The 18,111-nt window shown below is 37.6% G+C and overlaps 1 protein-coding gene across 1 annotated transcript in view; it reads left to right on the top strand.

Moving 5' to 3' along the window:
* ATP6AP1 (ATPase H+ transporting accessory protein 1) overlaps positions 1–18,111 on the top strand; it is a 54,756-nt gene that overhangs the window by 8,975 nt on the left and 27,670 nt on the right. Inside the window, exons 4-6 of the mRNA XM_082075978.1 lie at positions 5,327–5,520; positions 6,735–6,778; positions 11,782–11,867. Coding sequence (XP_081932104.1) covers positions 5,327–5,520; positions 6,735–6,778; positions 11,782–11,867 — 324 coding nt within the window. The remainder of the gene's footprint in view (positions 1–5,326; positions 5,521–6,734; positions 6,779–11,781; positions 11,868–18,111) is intronic.

Below are 18,111 nucleotides of genomic sequence, written 5' to 3' on the forward strand. Positions count from 1 at the left end.
TGCTAGAGATGAGTCCAGAAGTTGATGGATTTAGAAACTGGGTGGTATACTGGGTAGATTGGGGACCTACCAAGTCCTGGTGAGGAGGTACTCAGCTAAAAAAAGATCATATTTGAATAAATATTTGGTCTGTATCTGACAGAATAAGGATTTAAATCTAGGTTTTCAACAAGCTGAATAAATGTCAGTTACTGTTTGTTTGCTTTCTGACCTTGCCTCTGTTCCCTTTCTGTCTGGGAGATGAGAAAGTTTTCACATTTCAGCTTCTTTAAAACTGGAAAATTTCTTTTGATAAATTGCTCACCTTAACTCCAGCACTTCGTAGTTTTGTTCTGCTAGACTTGGCAATCTTAACGCTTTTCTAGCATGGTTTTGTGGGAGTGCAGTGCTCTAACTTGAGTGAAAGAAAATGAGATGTATAAATTAAACATTTCTTTTTCACGTAGGTGACCGTATGAAGAATTTTGTCAGTATCTGTTGCATAGACTTGTAGCTTTTAGGGCCAGAAATGATCTTTATAATTATCCAGTTCCATCTTGGACGTAACAGAGGCTACAAAAATTTGCTCAATTACTGTCGTATCAGTTGCACTCCACTTGAGCTACTTTGGCAAAGAAACCCATTCTTAATCATGCTGTGAAACACTCTGTCATAATATTCACAGAACACAGAACAACGTGAAGGTCAGGTCTGAATTTTCTCACTGGGGAAATTAGAATCTTTGATGTTGCATAATCACAAATTTTTATACCTTCACACTCTATATTATACAAATGATTCATTAAGCTATAATAGATGTTCCATGTCACTTGAGTATGCTTCTTTTGAGCTTCAGAAATGCAAATTTATTCTCAAACTGAAACTGGAGATCTCATTTAGAATGTATATGAGCATGTACATGTAGCAGCATGTGTACTACAAGAAGGGTTACTTTTAAAAGAGTTATAGGCTTGTAAACCACTGAGACATTTGCAGATATTGGATTTGTTCAGCTGCATTAGCAGCTGTTTTGAGCTTTGGGATCAACGGGTTTGTATGCAATAAAAGAATTCTATTTCCAGTTAATATAAAAGGAATCTTACAGGTAGACGATTTATCTTAAACATTCAAAGAACTTTTTAATTAAATAATAAAATACAAAGATTAGCACTTGGGGAACTTTTTTGTCAAGCACCTACCCTGCAAACTATTTTTCTTTAATATTAGCTTTGGCTTCCCCCGAACAATGCTCAGCTCCTTAGAACTGCAGTGTACGATGACACACTCCAATTAGTGGCCAGATGTGCACCTGCATAATTATTATTGTAAGTCATTGCCATTTGTGGTTCTATATCTGCATTGTGTCCTCACTCAGTGGTTGCAGACTGAGAGTACTATTTACTTACATGTGATACTTAGGTCCTACTATAGTTTTGATTGCCTTTGTTTACTTTCTTTTTATGTCTTGTAGTTTCATTATATATATATATATATATATTTTTTTTTTTTTTTTAATAAGGGGCATGCAGAACTACATAATAATCAAGACTTAAGTTTATTACAGATTTATTCAGTGACATGATGATATTTTGTTCTCTGGACTTTTCAAAAAAAACTACTATTTGATTTTTCAATTCCAATCACTATCAGCTACTGATATGACATTTTCAAAGAGCTGTTGTGTCTCTTAAAGTTTCATTACTGAAGGATAACACTCAGTTCTCAGTCTATTATCTATTATTGTGTACGTAAAATTAGTGTTATTTTTTCCCTCATCCTATGATCTGCTAAAATCAATTTACATTGTATCTCATCAGTTACTTTGTTGCCCAAGAGGTTGTACCAGAAGTTGCTTCTGCAATTCATCAGTCAGCCCTTGCCTTTACTATCTTAAATAATTCAGTGTAATCAGCAGATTTCATTAGCTCAATATTTATGCCTTTTTACTAGATAATTTATGAGCATAGGGAACAGAACAGACCCTAGTGCAGTAGTAGACACTTTTTCTACCCCTTGCTTGCTGTCTCTTTAGCTACTCTTTACCTATCCTGTACCCACCTCCACATGAAGACTGCCTCTCCACACTAAAGCAGCTTAATTTATTTAGGAGTCTTTGCTTCAAGACTTTGCCAAGTGCCTTTTGTGGATCCAAGTACATGCCATCAGCTAGAGCTCCCTGGTGTACGTGTCTATCGACTCCTTCAGAGATTTTCAGTAGAACTGTGAGGCACAACTTTTTGCAAAAGCCATGTCAGCTTTTTCCCAGTGTAATTCTTCCTTGTTGTTATACTCTATTTTATTCTTTAGAATAGTTCCTCCCATTCTTAAACTTCAGGTTTGCTTCTCTACAGTTCTTCAGATCTGTTTGTAACCCTTGAAAACAATCTAGTGTCATGTTTCCCACCATACAGTACAGTGTTTTGGAGGTTTGTTCAACAATAATTTCTGTAGCTGCAACATATTTTATCAGCTGAAGTACATTGGATCAATTTTCATTAAAATAATAAAATATAGCATTTTGCATACATTTGAAGAACACAGGTACAGTGTAAAAGTCTGGAAGATTAATAGTAGTAGGAAAGTTAAAATGCACCAATGATAATTGCCTTTGCAGTTATCACCGTGTGTAGAAACAGATGTGCTTCCAAATCTGTTTGAATAGACTTTTCTTTTTAATAGATAACCCATTGACCAATGCTGTAGAAAACAAATACAATACTTTAATATTTTAAATGACATGCTCACAGGTAAAAGATGAAGATTTAAAAGATCTCTTTTACGTGGAAGAGCTCTGCCTATTTCAGGTGTAGGTTCCCAGATGTTTCCAAAGCTGACACAGGAGTCTTTTCCCCATCTAATATTTTTTATTATAGAACTGTCTATTGGCTTTGATGCCAAACATAATCTAGTTCATAATAAAGAGTACGCCTACACGATCTTTTATAGATGAATGCAGAAATCTTTAACAAAGATTTTAACAATAATGACAGACTTAAATTTACTCCACTCCAGCTTCAAATTGCTAAAGTGTAATATCAATCAAGTTAATGTAATACTGAAACTGGAGCTGGGCAAGTAAGTCCAAGCACGGCTTTATTGTAGCACAGCTACTTGGCTTCAGGATGGCTAGAAGGTGGACAGTCATCTCACACCTATCTGCAAAACAACCTGAGCAGCATTCTATGTAAACCAAGAGTGAAGTTTCTTGTAATATTTAACTCAAGAGACACTAACAGGAGGTACAGGAGACAATAACAAAGGTAAATGTGCTCATAATCACAGTAAACCACTCATAGACAGGTTATAGAGTCTGACATTTAATGTAGGATGTTCTGCTGTCAGTCCAACAACTCAATAGGATGTTTTCTTCTCTTTCCCTTTCACTTTCGCTTTACCTTTCCCTTTCCTCTTCCCTTTCCCCTTCCCTTTTTCACCTCCTCTCCTTCTCCCTTTTCCTCTTCTTTTCCTAACTACTGCGTGGTTGTACCTCTTTATTTAGTGCTTTATCAGAATGCAAAATCAGGTGTTTCTCAGCAGTCCTCTTCATTCTCCACCCTCCTTTTGGAGTTCCCATGTTTTGAACATGCATGGTAGTTGAAATCCTGAAGTGCATAGTGCAACATCTGAGTATTGTAATGACAAGTGTGCAGTGGCCAAATGTCAAGAAGGACAAGGAAGAGGCACGGGATCAGAATAGCCATCTGGGGCTACTGAGTAAATATCCAGTTGTGTGAGATGGAAAACAGTTGAATATCAGTGGCTGGAAGCTGAGACAGATGGCAGTGCAGGACTGGTTAGGAACAGAGGCATAATTTAGATATTGCTCAGTAATGGTGCATTTTATATCTTATTGTACAATAAATGAGTAATCTGCTTAATGTATATCATTGGGAGAACTGGCTCTGCCATTCTGGCTGCTGCTAGGGGGCAAGGGATTAAAATATTGAAAACAAAATAATTGACCATTGCTCAGAACTTTAGCTCTAAATTCATATAACCAAATGAGCCAAAATGAAGTCTATCATCCTTTCCTTCCAGGTGGTGCTAAAAACCCTATTCAAAGACCTGTGAACCAGATCGGTGCTTTCTGCTCTATTTAATTTCTACAGTTATTTTTCCATCAGTCTGGCAAATCAGACTATACTGCATAATCTTCCCTTATGAGCATCTACAGAAATGTCAAAATAACTAGCCTTTGCCTGGGAAGGAAAACATGTGAGCAATTAGAAAGAACCAGAGCAGGTCAGAAAAGTGGTAGGCAGTCGGAGAACAGACAAAAAAGAAAAAGAGTAGGAGGAGAAAAGTGCTAGCAACACCACAACACTTGCATCAGTTAGAGGGGGAGAGAGTGTCTATAACAACTTGAATGTCTGAATATTGGATCAAGTGATAGACTCAGTCTAGACTTAAATGTAGAAAATGGGAAAGCAAACTTAACGAGTTGTAAACTAGGACTCAATGAAAAAATGTCTTCTAATATTCACATTAAATTGGGCTTACATTAATTTTGATCACTCTCAAGTCTCCATCTTGCATTTTCTTTCTCTGAATATTTCAAATTAATTTTATGCAGGTTTCAAATTTATATTTTAAATTCATTTCACTCAAGTATTCACATCAGAAACTCAGCTATGAGAATTACAAATAAAATGATAAGTACCATAATGCCTGATTACCTGAACCAGTTCAGCCTGAGCTTTATAATCAGTGTTCAGAGTAGAAAGACAGAAAGTACATGCCATGAAGTTCGTTCATGTGTGTCTGCAGGGTCTGTAGATCCTGAAACATGTAGCTTTCTTAACGAATAGTTACAAATTAGACACTTCTCTATACCATGTGCTGTGCCACCAGGATGTACAAAAAGGAAGGGTATTTATGATGCAAAGTATGACTCTGTACTGAATGGTGCTGGAACTTGAAGTGTCTGACACTGATCCTTCTCACCTCCAAGGGTATTTATTTAGATGGTCATCTGATGAGCTTTGCTTCTGGCAGATGTTCATAACCTGCCTCTCCTTTCTCCACGAACATTCTCCACCTTTCTCAGCTTGAGAACTTCTACATCATCTGTCTCTCCTCTTCAGCCACACATGTGGAAAGGACAGTAAGAGTTTGAAGTCACTGAATACCTTAAGCTTTCCTCAAGAGGTGCAGAAATAAGATTGACACAAGTACCCCTTCGCTGCCCCTTTCGAAGAGCAGCCTGCAGCCAGCACCAGCCTGGTGAGAAATCACATAGTGATTACCATGGTGGTTCCTCACCTTGTGTATTAAATTAATGATATATTAAAACAGCTTGTGTTTAACTATTAATCTAGTAAATAAACTGTCCACAAATTTATTACAGGAAATGCTTCAGTCTTCTCCTTCATCTTTAGTTTTGCCAGCTGTTGACTGCGAGGCTATCAGGTATCTTCTGAGCTTTCTTCAAGAGTCGGGAGACTGGAAGTTAACACACACAACTAATCTCAACTTCTCTCAGCTGGAACGAGATACATCTAAACCAAACTTACTGGTGGTTCAGCTACGACCTCTTCTCAGGTAGGAACTTGCCACAAACAAAACTGACCCACATGTATGCATGATTTTTAAAGCTTTTGAAAATGTCACTTGTATTCAAAAAAAATAAAAAACAAAGTGGGAGCTTACAACATGGTTAGCAAAGTTGTTTTTCTTGGAAGGGTGAATTTGATGTCCTAAAAGTCCCCTCATGAGCTCAGGTGCAATAGATGAATTATGTCAAGAAAGTCAGTCAAGCGTTCCCATTTTGTCTCTCTCATTACATAAGGAAAAAGGGACAGCTAATAAAATTAAATGGCAACACATTTTTAGCAGAAAAGCTGAATTATTTTATGCAACACATGATTAACCTGCAGAATTAATTGCCAGAAGGCATTTCAGGAGTCAAGAAAATGACAGGATAAATAGGCCCACAAACATACAAACAAACCTGAAGATAATATGAATAAAGTGACTGTTTTTGATCACTCTGGAAGAAAGAGGATTCTGTAATTCTTCGTGTTTCCAGGCCTAAAAGTGGTAGAGAGAGGCTGTTCCTCCAGGTGAATGTGTCTGACTGCTACTTCTAGGGCTTTTGCATCTGTGTTGAGTGTCTGGCACGGGACACTCCTGGCCACTGGGTATGGGTCACTGACCTCATCTAGGTTGGCAGCTGTTCTTAGAATTTCAGCAGAAAGCTGTGTGGTCTGTACAGTTATACTGAGTACAAATGGTGTCAATGTATGCTTAGGAAATATAAGGCATGGGTGTATCAAATCCCTCTGCTCAGTTTCTTCAGCTCTTTCCTCTTCCTAGCCTGTTACTTGGGCATTCAGACTTGATGGTATATGGTGTGTACATCAATGGGTCCCAAGGAAGTGCAGTTATAGGTATCATGTCACTGCACAAATAAATACATGATATCTATTTTGAGGAGCTCACATACAATTGTTAGACAAGGGGACAATAACCACTGAAAGAAAAGCTGAGGAAAGAATGGTCAAAATAACATCAGAAGTCTGGCTGCTTGGCAGCCAAGGAAGTTTGAGGGGTTTAAGGAATCAGCTGAGGAAGTGGTCATTGTACTACTAATGGCTTTGCAGAAGGAAAGGGTCATAAGGAGAAGATAAAAGCATGATGGAGGGACTGATGATGAAAGTAATCCATTTACTAGTCAGTATCTTTGTACATTTCTGATTCATGTTGTTCTTGCCTAGAAAAGATTTTTAATGATTTTTTTCTCACTCTTTTTGTAGTGGTTTAAATGAGATTTCCATCCAGGAAGCAATTGCTGAAAATGGTAAGCAGTATGACCAAGATATAACTAACATTTCATCATTTAAGTCTGTGTTTTCACTTACACAGATTGTATTCTCTAGTTCCTAGGTTTTGCTGTAATACTACTATTTAAAGGTCTTCTTTCCCTCCGTCTGTAGTATTTATAAGCAGTCAGTTATCATAGTGTTGAAGTACCAAGTGGCTGAATCAAATCCACCAAAATGGATACAGGTCTGTGACCTGAAATGTAATGATAATTCACTTCTGCTTCAGGCATGAGCCTTGGATCTCACCTCCCATGATGGCAGCTGGAGGTGTCAGGCTCATCCAGCATTTTGAAGGTCTTGGTCTCAACAAGAGGGTATCTGAATGAATAGGAAATGTTTTTCTAATTTTTGTAAAACATTACTGATGTCCTCCAAAGCCTTTGACTTTAGAGTCCTTTAATGGTTTTGCAGATGTTGAAGACTTCTTGTTAATGTTCAGTCTCTTCATACAACACTATAATAAAACTCTTCTTGCCTGGCATCTGGCTGAAAAAGAGGTGCCATACACCAAAGAGGCACCAAGAGGCACGTGGGATTTTTTAAGGGTTTCTCTTACTACTCTAAATTAGAGATCATGTTATAAAGTCTGCAAATCACTGTAGTGGTAGTTTCAGGGACACATTGTGGAGTGGTGGAGGCTGATAATTAAACAGTGTCCTATGTTCTATGACTGATTCTGCCCAGAGCTGCGGGTGTAAAATCAGAAACACATTTGAAAATCAGGGAAATACCTCAGTATTGAAGTCAGTGGTATGTTCTTTTCTCTCTGTTTTTGCACTGCTTCGGTGTGAATATGTTTTTTATACTCAAATAAGTAGCTGCATTTCCATAGGAGTTTTTTAGTTCTCACTTCTTGTTCCCAGAACATACTTGATAGGAAAAGCCTTGGTGTAACGTTGGCCTTGGCTAAAAATTAGCTTTTTCTTTATGAGACATTTATTTCATCAGCTGCACAAACTCAAGAATAAGCTTCCAAAACCCCGTCTCAGACCCCTTTTTTTTGGAACAGCAAAGGCATCAGGGGACCTGTGTGGTGATGGAAGAACAGGCTATACCAACTTTCTGGTTAGTGACTACTAGCTGTTATCAGGAAAAAGGTGTGTGGATCAGGGGAGATGTGCCACTTTGTATGGCCAAGTGCAAAATCTGCCTTTGGTATTCTGCATCTCAGCTGTGCTCTAGAAAAGTGGAAATGTGAGCTGAATCCTCACCTTCTGGTTTATTTGCCAAAGCAGCCACTCAATGCATTGCTGAATAAAAAACTGGAAATAACATCAGTAGGAAGTTTTAATTCAAAATAAAATTAATGAGCCACAGTTCCTTAAAATTATCCCACTGAAGGTCTGTGCAGCAGATGGGAGAGAGTCGTAAGAGTATCATTCCAAAAGTAGTAGTAAATGTCCCAAATACTGTCTTCCAAGTCAAACAATCTGGGCTCCAGCAGGTCTCGGTGTCTAAGTACTTTTTGCAGCACAACCCAGTCATCTGCCAAATATTGCTGTCAGGAGACCCTTCAAGATCAGAACTGCTTGCAAGGTCATGCATTACTAGTCCTTGTTATGGAGTGAATGCTCCTAGATCCTACCTGGGTAAGCAACAAAAAATACTATTTGCCACTTACCTACAACGTGACAAGAAAATTGTTAACGCATAAATATTGCTTGTAGGCTTTTTTTCACTATCCATGGTAAACTCATAGAAAAACACTGCAGACATGTAGCATGCTGCCTAGAAGTTCACAAAGCTTCTTACATTTGTCACAGCAACTTCCTTCCTTTCCACTGTAGATGGTTTTAAAATCTGATGTAATAAAATGTCAGAGAAATCTCTCCTGCTGTTTTACTCAGTGCAGACAGGAATCTCTGCAACAACAGAACAAATGGGCTCAGATTCTGCCCAAGGGAAATGTGCTGTTCTGAAATAGCTAGAGGCTGGAGTAAACAGGAGTATTTAGCACATTATTGAAATGAGGCTCATTATGAAATCCAAACTGGAATTCAGAATCCAAATCTGCTCATATTTCAAGGGATTCAGACTTACTGTTTTCATTATGCTTCTTTTCAGTATTTCTTTATTTCTTTTGCATGAGGTAGATTTTGAGATTATTACTCAGTTTTTGCCCATGTTCCGAAATGTTTCTCTACTCAGAAGGTTGAATTCTGTCATGACAGTCTCACCTGCTGGATCCAAAATCAATGGCAAAGCTGCCTATGACTCCACCTGCATAAGATGAGACACTTAAGTTGCTATTACATGTATTCCTTTTTCCACTCTGAGTCTCAGTGCATTCTCCTCCTCTCCCCCTTCCCCTCCCCCTCCCCCTTCCCCTCCCCCTCCCCCTTCCCCTCCCCCTCCCCCTCCCCCTCTCCCTCTCCCTCTCCCTCTCCCTCTCCCTCTCCCTCTCCCTCTCCCTCTCCCTCTCCCTCTCCCTCTCCCTCTCCCTCTCCCTCTCCCTCTCCCTCTCCCTCTCCCTCTCCCTCTCCCTCTCCCTCTCCCTCTCCTTCTCCTCTCCTCTCCTCTCCTCTCCTCTCCTCTCCTCTCCTCTCCTCTCCTCTCCTCTCCTCTCCTCTCCTCTCCTCTCCTCTCCTCTCCTCTCCTCTCCTCTCCTCTCCTCTCCTCTCCTCTCCTCTCCTCTCCTCTCCTCTCCTCTCCTCTCCTCTCCTCTCCTCTCCTCTCCTCTCCTCTCCTCTCCTCCCTTCCATTTCCCCACTCTCATGTTGCTCATTTCAGTCCCTCTTGTTCATAATTTCTACTCTTCCTTTCTTTTCACCTACTCCTTCCAGAACATTTATTCTCAGTTGGTTTCTTCCATCCCATGTGCAAAATCACACAAAAATTAAGGTTGATTAGAAAATAATAATGACATAATAATGCGCTCCCTGGTGAAATAATAATGCACTCCCTGGTGAAATTCAAGGAATATGTCTTCAATGAGTTAGAAAGGTTTAATCTTTTCACCAGGCCATAGATAAAGGTAGTTATGCTAATTAGAAGGTGTTATCCTAGGCAAACTGTTTTATTTTCATAGATCTACCTAGTGATCTATGAAAAACAACAACTAAAAAAACCCAACAAACCAACAAAACAAAACAAAAAAAAAAAACAAAAACAAAACCAAACACAACAACAAAACCCAAACCAAAACAAAACAAAAAACCCAGCCTTCAGTAGAATGACTCTAAAGTCACTCTAACATCAATATCACCATCTAGAGATGCCTCTTGTTCCATTAAAGAAAGAGCCTGGGATGGCTAATGTTCCCATGCAGGCATGCAATTTAGGTGCTTTAAAATATGGTGGACAATCTAGGCCCTTTTCCTTGGAGAATTTGCAAATACTTCCTAATCAAGGTAGAGTTTTGATCACAGGCAAAGATCTATATAATTTCTGTTTTCCTAAGGTTGTTCACCACAGTTTCTCTGGATGAAAGAATTGGCTCTAGAATCTTCCCAAAGGCAAGAGTTATACATGTTGCTGGTAACTATAGTTACATGTATCTCCTTACTGAAGTGAAATGCAAATAATGTCTTATTTCAGAAAGCAATTGGTTTCTTTAATGAAAGAAAAATCAAAGACTATATACGGATTTTTCTATGTATTTTTTTTCTTCCTCAAATTTTAGCTGAGGCTGCTGAGAATTTCCAGTGAGTTGCACTCTGTACAGATAGAATACAAAATCTACATTATGTAATGCCTTGCACCTCCGCAGCCAATGTAATTACACTAGTAGTATATAAGCAGTTGTTTTTCTAAGTCCATTTCTTATAGTAGATCCTTTTAGCAATATTGTTTAGAAGTAAAATTTACATACCTATGATTTTGAGTGATATGAGGAAATAAATTGAGATAAAACCCTGCAGAAAAAACAGTTCTTGCATTTTCACAAAAGCTAAACATTTTACTCAGCCAGGAGACCATAATTACTGTAAACAGAAGAGGTTTAAAAGGATAATAATATAAGCTCCACTTCCAGTACATGAAAATGAAATACCATTTCTGTAGCATGTAACCTCAAAATCTGAGCAGCCTGTATGTCCAAGCTATAAAATATCTGTTCATCAGACTGGGACACTGATGAGAAGTGAGAAGGCACTGAAACAGTAAATGTGAGTCTGCTTGCTTATTACTCTATCAGTCCCAATAACAACATTGATAATTATTCTTTATTCACAACTATTATGCTCATTATCATACGCAGATGTTAATATTTCTTCATATAGCTTAAAAACATTTCTCAGTTGTAAGTATTCGTCACAACTGCTTGTGATTTTAGAACTAAAAGAGAATCTTCTGTAGAGGCATTTGGGACCTCTTTGAAAGGTCTTCTCTTCCTTAGGTGACTTTTTCTTCCTTTTCAGAAATATTCCACCATATTTCTCCTTTGGCCTCCACTGTAGTCAACAGCAAAATCTTTCATATCCTGCTGAGGGTGCAGAATCAGGCTTTAAATCCACTGAACCAAAAATGAATGTTGGTGCCAATATTATGCATATTATGTCTCAAACTAAGCACTATGTTTTGAGTATTGCTTCTCAGTGGGTGCTTCGGTGTACTTTGTAATTCAGAGAATACTACTACTTATGCTTTATCATTTGTTTATCAACTGGTCACTTGGCTAACAGTGTATGAATCCTGCTTTCATCTCTTAAGTAATTTCTCTGCTCTTGCATCTATTTGCCTGAAGTTCAACCTTTCAGGTGTTGTTTCTATGGGACTTACTTTTCAATTTCAAAATCACCCTCTTTTCTGAACTGTTGTAATGTATTTTTTTTTGCATTGTCTCACTGAAATTATGGATTTTTCAAGACACTAAACATGTTGTATCCCATTTGTACCTATTGACACAAAAATGACTCCTAAATTGCTTAAATAAACTAAATAAGCTTAAACATCTAGCTCATTACTTCTCCAACTACTGCAGGATTTTAGCTTTCTCAGCTTACAGAGTTTGTTAAATTATAAATGTTTCTATTTATAGACAAAATAATTGGAAGACTGACCATGGATTTGCAGGAACGAGGGATTCATTTTTCAGTAATTTATACAGCAGCGAGACCTTCAAGGGTGAGTAATCTTCAGTGCCTAGAACTGTCAACTTTTTGGCATCTAACAACTTAATGTTTGCTGAGGAATGCTGTAGATGATTTTCAAGATTACACAAGCGCGCAATCTGTATTATATGGGGTTTTGACCGGAAAAGATTGCATGAATTTTCATGTCTAATAGCTATCACATAACTATTGAAGCTTTACTGTTCTAGGAGACCATAAAGCTGCCATTGTCTTTGGAACTTATTGTTATCTTTAAGGGCTGTGATTTTAGATTTTTTTCCATTTAACTCTAATGGTTTTACAGTAAGTTCTATGTGGAACTTTATCGAGCTTCTCAGTGTGGCTAGTCACTAAAGACAAATTTTTGTTAATTAACTGAAGGCTACTAATATAACAACTTTAAAATTAACTGTTCATTCCTTTTAGTCAATACTTGGCATTTACAACTGGGAGGTAAAATTTTCAGCATCACTGGTAGTCAGAACATCATTCATAGATCACATCATATTATGTTAGCAGTAAGTGGCAATACAGAATAGTTATTTATGCAGAGCTATCTATTTTGTATGACATACAGGTTGTGGTCAAGAAATATTCAAATTTTAATTTTAATGTGATGAAATGGAAGACAGTCATGCCTTGAGGAAAACAGAATATAGTTCCCAGTAAGAAGACAGGCATATGAGGGGTGGGCTGCATCCAAAAAACCAGCAACTTTCAAAGAAACATATCTTTTCCAGTGGTAACACATCTGAACTTCTAATATGATGCTTAATTTAATTTGAATTTTAATTCAAACTCAAGATAATGTAATTTGAGAATACAGAAGATATCATTTCCTTGGTTTAGGAAACAGGAAAGCCACTAGTGGGGTTGTATAGATCTAATGTGAGCACTGCAGACAGGATCTTGAGAAGATGGAGGGTTTTCGGGAGAGAACACTAAGAACAATTCAGAGCTATTCTTCACACAAGAATAACACCTAGAAAACCTGTTTTAAATGGGTATGGAGTTAAGTCCCTTTAGCTTATCCAAAAGAAGAGTAAGAGGCAACTTGACGGCACTTTATAAATGCTCTTTAAGCCAAAAGTAGATCAGCCTGATGAAGGTGTTCTGTATTCAATCAGAAATAATCTGGGTTTTTGCAGGGAGGTAGGATCTTGAATCTCTGGCTATCCAAGGAGATGATCAGAATAGTCCCTTCAGACTCTAGGAAAAAGGCTAGTTCTACTGAAGAAAAACAAGAACTTCCTGCATTAATTCTCCCTCTGAAATTCATTTCTAGAGATAGGGTTTTGAAGACCAGAGTTAGAATACAAATACTCAGCAGCATGAAGAATCTCACCTTGATATTTGCTCTCTGTGCTCTGTGTTTCTTGTGGTAAAGGAGGGGACATGAATCCAAGACTTTTGATTTTTTTTTTTATAAATATTGTGTAATTTTTTAAACAAAGTTCCAAAATAAAAATAAAAATTATTTCGTTATTGTGGCTCTTCACTGTTTGAAACCAAAGGGACATGGGCGTTCTTAACTGCAGATTGCATTTAGAACAATTGAAATGAAAAATATATTTAATTAGTGAAAGAATTGGTGTCGAGAGAAGGAATTTTTCTAGCAGTTTTTTAAGTTTGTTGAATTTTAGATCTATGCATAGTTCAGCAGGCTTTCTAAATTAAAGTGACTAAATCTGAGCAACTGGAGCACCTTTAAATAATTAAAGCAATGTATGTAAGATGTTCTGCATTTTTAAAAAATAAGCAATTTAAACTTTTTTTAATTCTTTAAATTCAATGCCATATGAAACCATTTGAAGCAATTTTTTCCCCTCACAAAAAGCTTTAAGTTATTTCAGTGCATTCAAGGTTATCAGCTTCTGTAGAGATCTGGAAAAGGCAAAATGGAAAGTACCTTTGAGGGTCCATCGGTCTGTACATTTGCATGTAACCTCTTTTTAGTATGTATTGCGTATCTTTGGCTCTGCTTGAACTGTAGAAGATGAGAATTCTTTCATAACCTTAAGCTAAAGGACTAACACCATTTGCTTAAGCTATAAAGAATAGATTCCATGATCTATAAGTTACAGGGTCACTCCCCAGTGATGACCATGATCACTATATATGAGAAGTAAAAGGCTTTGATCACATGGAAAAAAGATTTTGCATTACTTAGTACATTTAAAAATTGATAGCAGTCATACAGTATGGAAGATTTCCATTTACTAAGTTGGCTTTTTATTGCTGCTGAAGAAAATGAGCTTTTAGAATGACACTTAAAGAAAAAAAAAAATACTGCTCTTTCTGACCAGGTAAATTAATTGTATGAAATGAAGCTCCCAAACACTGAGGCTATGAAATACTTCCCTCCCAATAGCTCTACCTCCTTGCTGTTGGGCAGTTGATGGCTTCATAGCATCATCTTGATATATTAATTCTTGCATTGTCTCAAGCAGAGAAAAACAAATGTGTGAAATGCATATATTGGAAAAGATTCCTGGCTGGTATTAGCTTCAGAGAAAGTGAATTAATGAGACAGGAAGAAAAATTCCCCTATGATCGAGTATATTTTCTGATTTGATGAGCAAGAACAGTTTCAGTTTAGTCAGTGCAACCCAGATCTCTTTGGGCTATCATGGTTATTAGTTAGTAACCCAAATGAACGATGGAGGCAACTTATTTAGGCTGGTTCTTGTTCTGTTCCAGTTTCAGAATTTGAAGCTAGGAGACAGAATTAAGGCCCTGAAACAGAGGCTGTTTGGTGACCTACAGGAAATGGTTTCACTAGCCAGTTGAGGAATCCTCTGGATAGCCCATCATATTGTAAAAGAGCAGCCTTCCTCCAACAGGGCAACTTCCATGTCTTGTGACTCTTGTCCTAAAACGCTTTGCCTTTGAGGTCTGGCTGAGTTGAGCTGACATTGAGAGTGATTTGTATCACTGAATTCTGGGCAAGTGAAGTGTAAAAGTCTACATCTGAAGTCATCAGCCACGGTTCTCTTTCCAATCAAAGTCTTTTTAGGATATAATCCTTCTGATCTACTTTGTAGGGGGCTGCTGCAGGATGAGATGATATTCACCCTTCATAATCTCCTTTGTCTCTGACAACCATGAAGGCAATTCTCACGCTTAGATCAGATCTCAACACACACATTTAGTCAGACAACTCTCATTCAACATTTGTAATCTTCTTTTCCATTTAAACCCAGAAACTTATACCAAGAATTAAGGAATCTGTTGCCAAGACCTTTCTTACCCTTGAAACTCATTTGATAGCTTATTTCCTTCAGGAGAATCAAATCCTTCTGCAGCCCTTGTTTCACTCCTGGATCAGGGGTTGTCATGAATATATTATTTTTGTGTTCTTGTGAACTATGATGAAAGTCATCCCTCCTACTTGTGCTTGCTGCTAATTAGTGTTTTGGCCTGTGGTTATAATGCATATTACCTGTGCTGTTGGAATTGGAGAGGTTAAAACCTGTAGTGATTGAAAAATAGATATGCCTCAAACCTTAAATCTCATAATGTTTCTCATCCTTCAGATCCTCATGGTGTCCATGTTACATTTTTACAAATTTGCTTCTGAAACTTCTGCAAGATAGTTTTACAGTTGTTATCTCTTCCCAGTTAGATTGGATGCTGAGAAACCATGTACTGCCAAAAGGAGATTTGTGACTACTTTCCAGCCAATATTCATTTTGCTGACTCCGCTTTTACAGATGCATTGTGAAGTGATGTTTAAATCTTCTCTACTGCCTCCACATTTTCAGATAACTTCTGCTACCATGGGCTTTTGGCTGCTTCACTCTACAAGCTGTGTGCTTTAGTTGGTGTTTAAGTGTGTTAAGTCTTTGATCACACTCAAAGTCAAGCAATATGAATTACAGGAACTTTATTCAGCCATAAGTAACATGGGCATCTGCATCACAAATGGTTGCATTTGACCCTAAAAGTGTCTCTTGAAGGTATTGATCCTCAGGTGCTATTGATGTGCACCCCAGCTGAAAAGAGTGTGAAAAGGTTTAATCTTTGACAAGTGCTTGTGGTTGCATTTTCTTTGTTTCTCTCTTTTACCTAACTCAGTTTTCTAAATGCATTACATTTTGCAGTGCTGTAACTTCCACTTAAATCCAGCTCCTCTCTTTTTTGTTGATTTCATCATAGTTTAACCCCAACCAGGAACTGAGCACCACACAGCTGCTCCCTTAATACCTCCCCTGGTGGGATGGAGGAGAGAATTGGAGGGTCAAAGTGGGAAAAGTTGTAGGTTAACAGAGTTTAATAGGTAAAGCAAAAGCCGTGCACTCAAGCAGAGTAAAACAAGGGATTCATTCACTACTTCCTGTGGGCAGGCAAGTGTTCAGCCATCACCAGAACAGCACGGCTCCATCACACTTAATGGTTACTTGGAAGACAAACACCATCACCCTGAACATCTCCCACCTCCTTATTCTTCCCCCAGCTTTTATTACTGAGCGTGACATCATGGTATGGGATATCCCTTTGGTCATTTGGGGTCAGCTGTCCCAGCTGTGGCCCCTCCAAACTTCTTGTGCACCCCCAGTCTACTCGGAGGTGGGGTGATGTGAGAGAAAATACCTTGATGCTGTGTGGGCACGGCTCAGTTAAATAAACTTTAACTTGTAGATGAAGGATATACACTTAATTATTTCCTAGCTAACTCAGGTGTTTTGTTTGTTTGTTTGGTGGTTGTTGTTGTTGTTGTGGGTTTTTTGTTTGTTGTGGGGTTTTTTTTTGTTGTTTGTTTGTTTGTTTTGTTTTAAACTTAAAAGGGGTAGAGTCTTTTTAAATAATTGCGACAGAACTGCTTAAGGCTGGTTGAAGCTAGTTATGTGTCACTCTTGTGGAAACAAATCTGAACAAACATTTAGCCAAATTAGCCTGGAAATCTAATCCTAGGGATGTGAGAAATGCTTGCTAACGATTCTGTATGATTCATTCCATGTGTCAGTGGGGAATTCAGAGGAATAACTGAAAACCAATGTTTTACCTTTAACCCTTCACTCTGCACAAGGGCTAGGGCACTAAGTTTCACTTACTTTGAACATTTTTTCATCTTTAACTTTCATTTTATATTTATGTTTTTATATATATGCTTATTGACTTCAGTAGGAAATGAAGGGCGGCATGGAAATAAACTATTATTCTCATCTGATCAGAACAATGTTTTTATTTTCTGTTGCTTGCTAACTTTTTAAGGCATAGATGAAACCTATAAAGGTTTTCCGTATACACCAAATTAGGAAGTTGTATTTATTTTGCATTTAAAACTAAGGACCAGGAAAACTGTGGTGAAGGTGGGATGGTGCAGAAAGAGATGAGGACTAATTCTGTCTCAGAAGAAAACAGAACCTGGTAAAATGCAGGTACAAAAGTTGCAAAGAATAGTCTTAAAATACTGTCATATTTAGGCAGAGGTCATAAACATAATAATTACGTTAAAAAATAAGATATAATGATAAAATAGGATAGAATAGGTGGAATGTGTAACTGTAAATAAGCATATAGATATGGCATGTTGATAGGCATGCAAAAAACTTTCTGCAGGGAAAATGCCAAGGTGAAATAATGATTAGACTGACAGATTTGTAAAGGCCTGTTGTATCTTAAAGGAAGTCTGGGTTCAAGGACACAAAGTTAAGTATTCTGGGAATTCTGGAGTCCTATCCTAGGAACAGTGTCTTTGAAGACTGAGGCTGAACATAGCATCTAAGTGCTATGATTGTTACCTAAAGATTGGAATGATCCATGTATTTGTGATTTGGTGGATTGGCTGGTAAGCGTCACTAACTATGTCGAGTGACACTTTTTGTAGATGGAATGGAAAATGCTTAAACACAACATATTAAAAGCTCAAACTGGATATCAAAAAGCATATTTGAAAGACTGCTGCTTTCTCCTCATTCTCCTCCCTATATAGAAACATCCTAAACTCTGTCATAATTTAACAAGAGTGAAAGACATGAGACTATTAAAAGTAATAAAGCCATGCTTCAAAAAAAAAAAATCCTGTATACAGACAGAAAATTGAAGGTAATATAAATTCTTGCAATTTCAGTGCAAAATCAGTTGGCATACTTATAGAGATTCAGATGAATAATGTGCAAAAGACATAAAAACTGTTAATAAAAACTCATTAGACTGTATTCTTTCAGAGACCACTGAATATAATAAAAAAGAGGAACTCAGGAAAATGAGTGACAACACAAAGCCACATGACTCTGTGTGTTGATCATCTCTGT

This window comes from Streptopelia decaocto (genome assembly GCF_964273445.1).
Source record: "Streptopelia decaocto genome assembly, chromosome: 1".
In the NCBI taxonomy this organism is placed as follows: Eukaryota; Metazoa; Chordata; class Aves; order Columbiformes; family Columbidae; genus Streptopelia; species Streptopelia decaocto.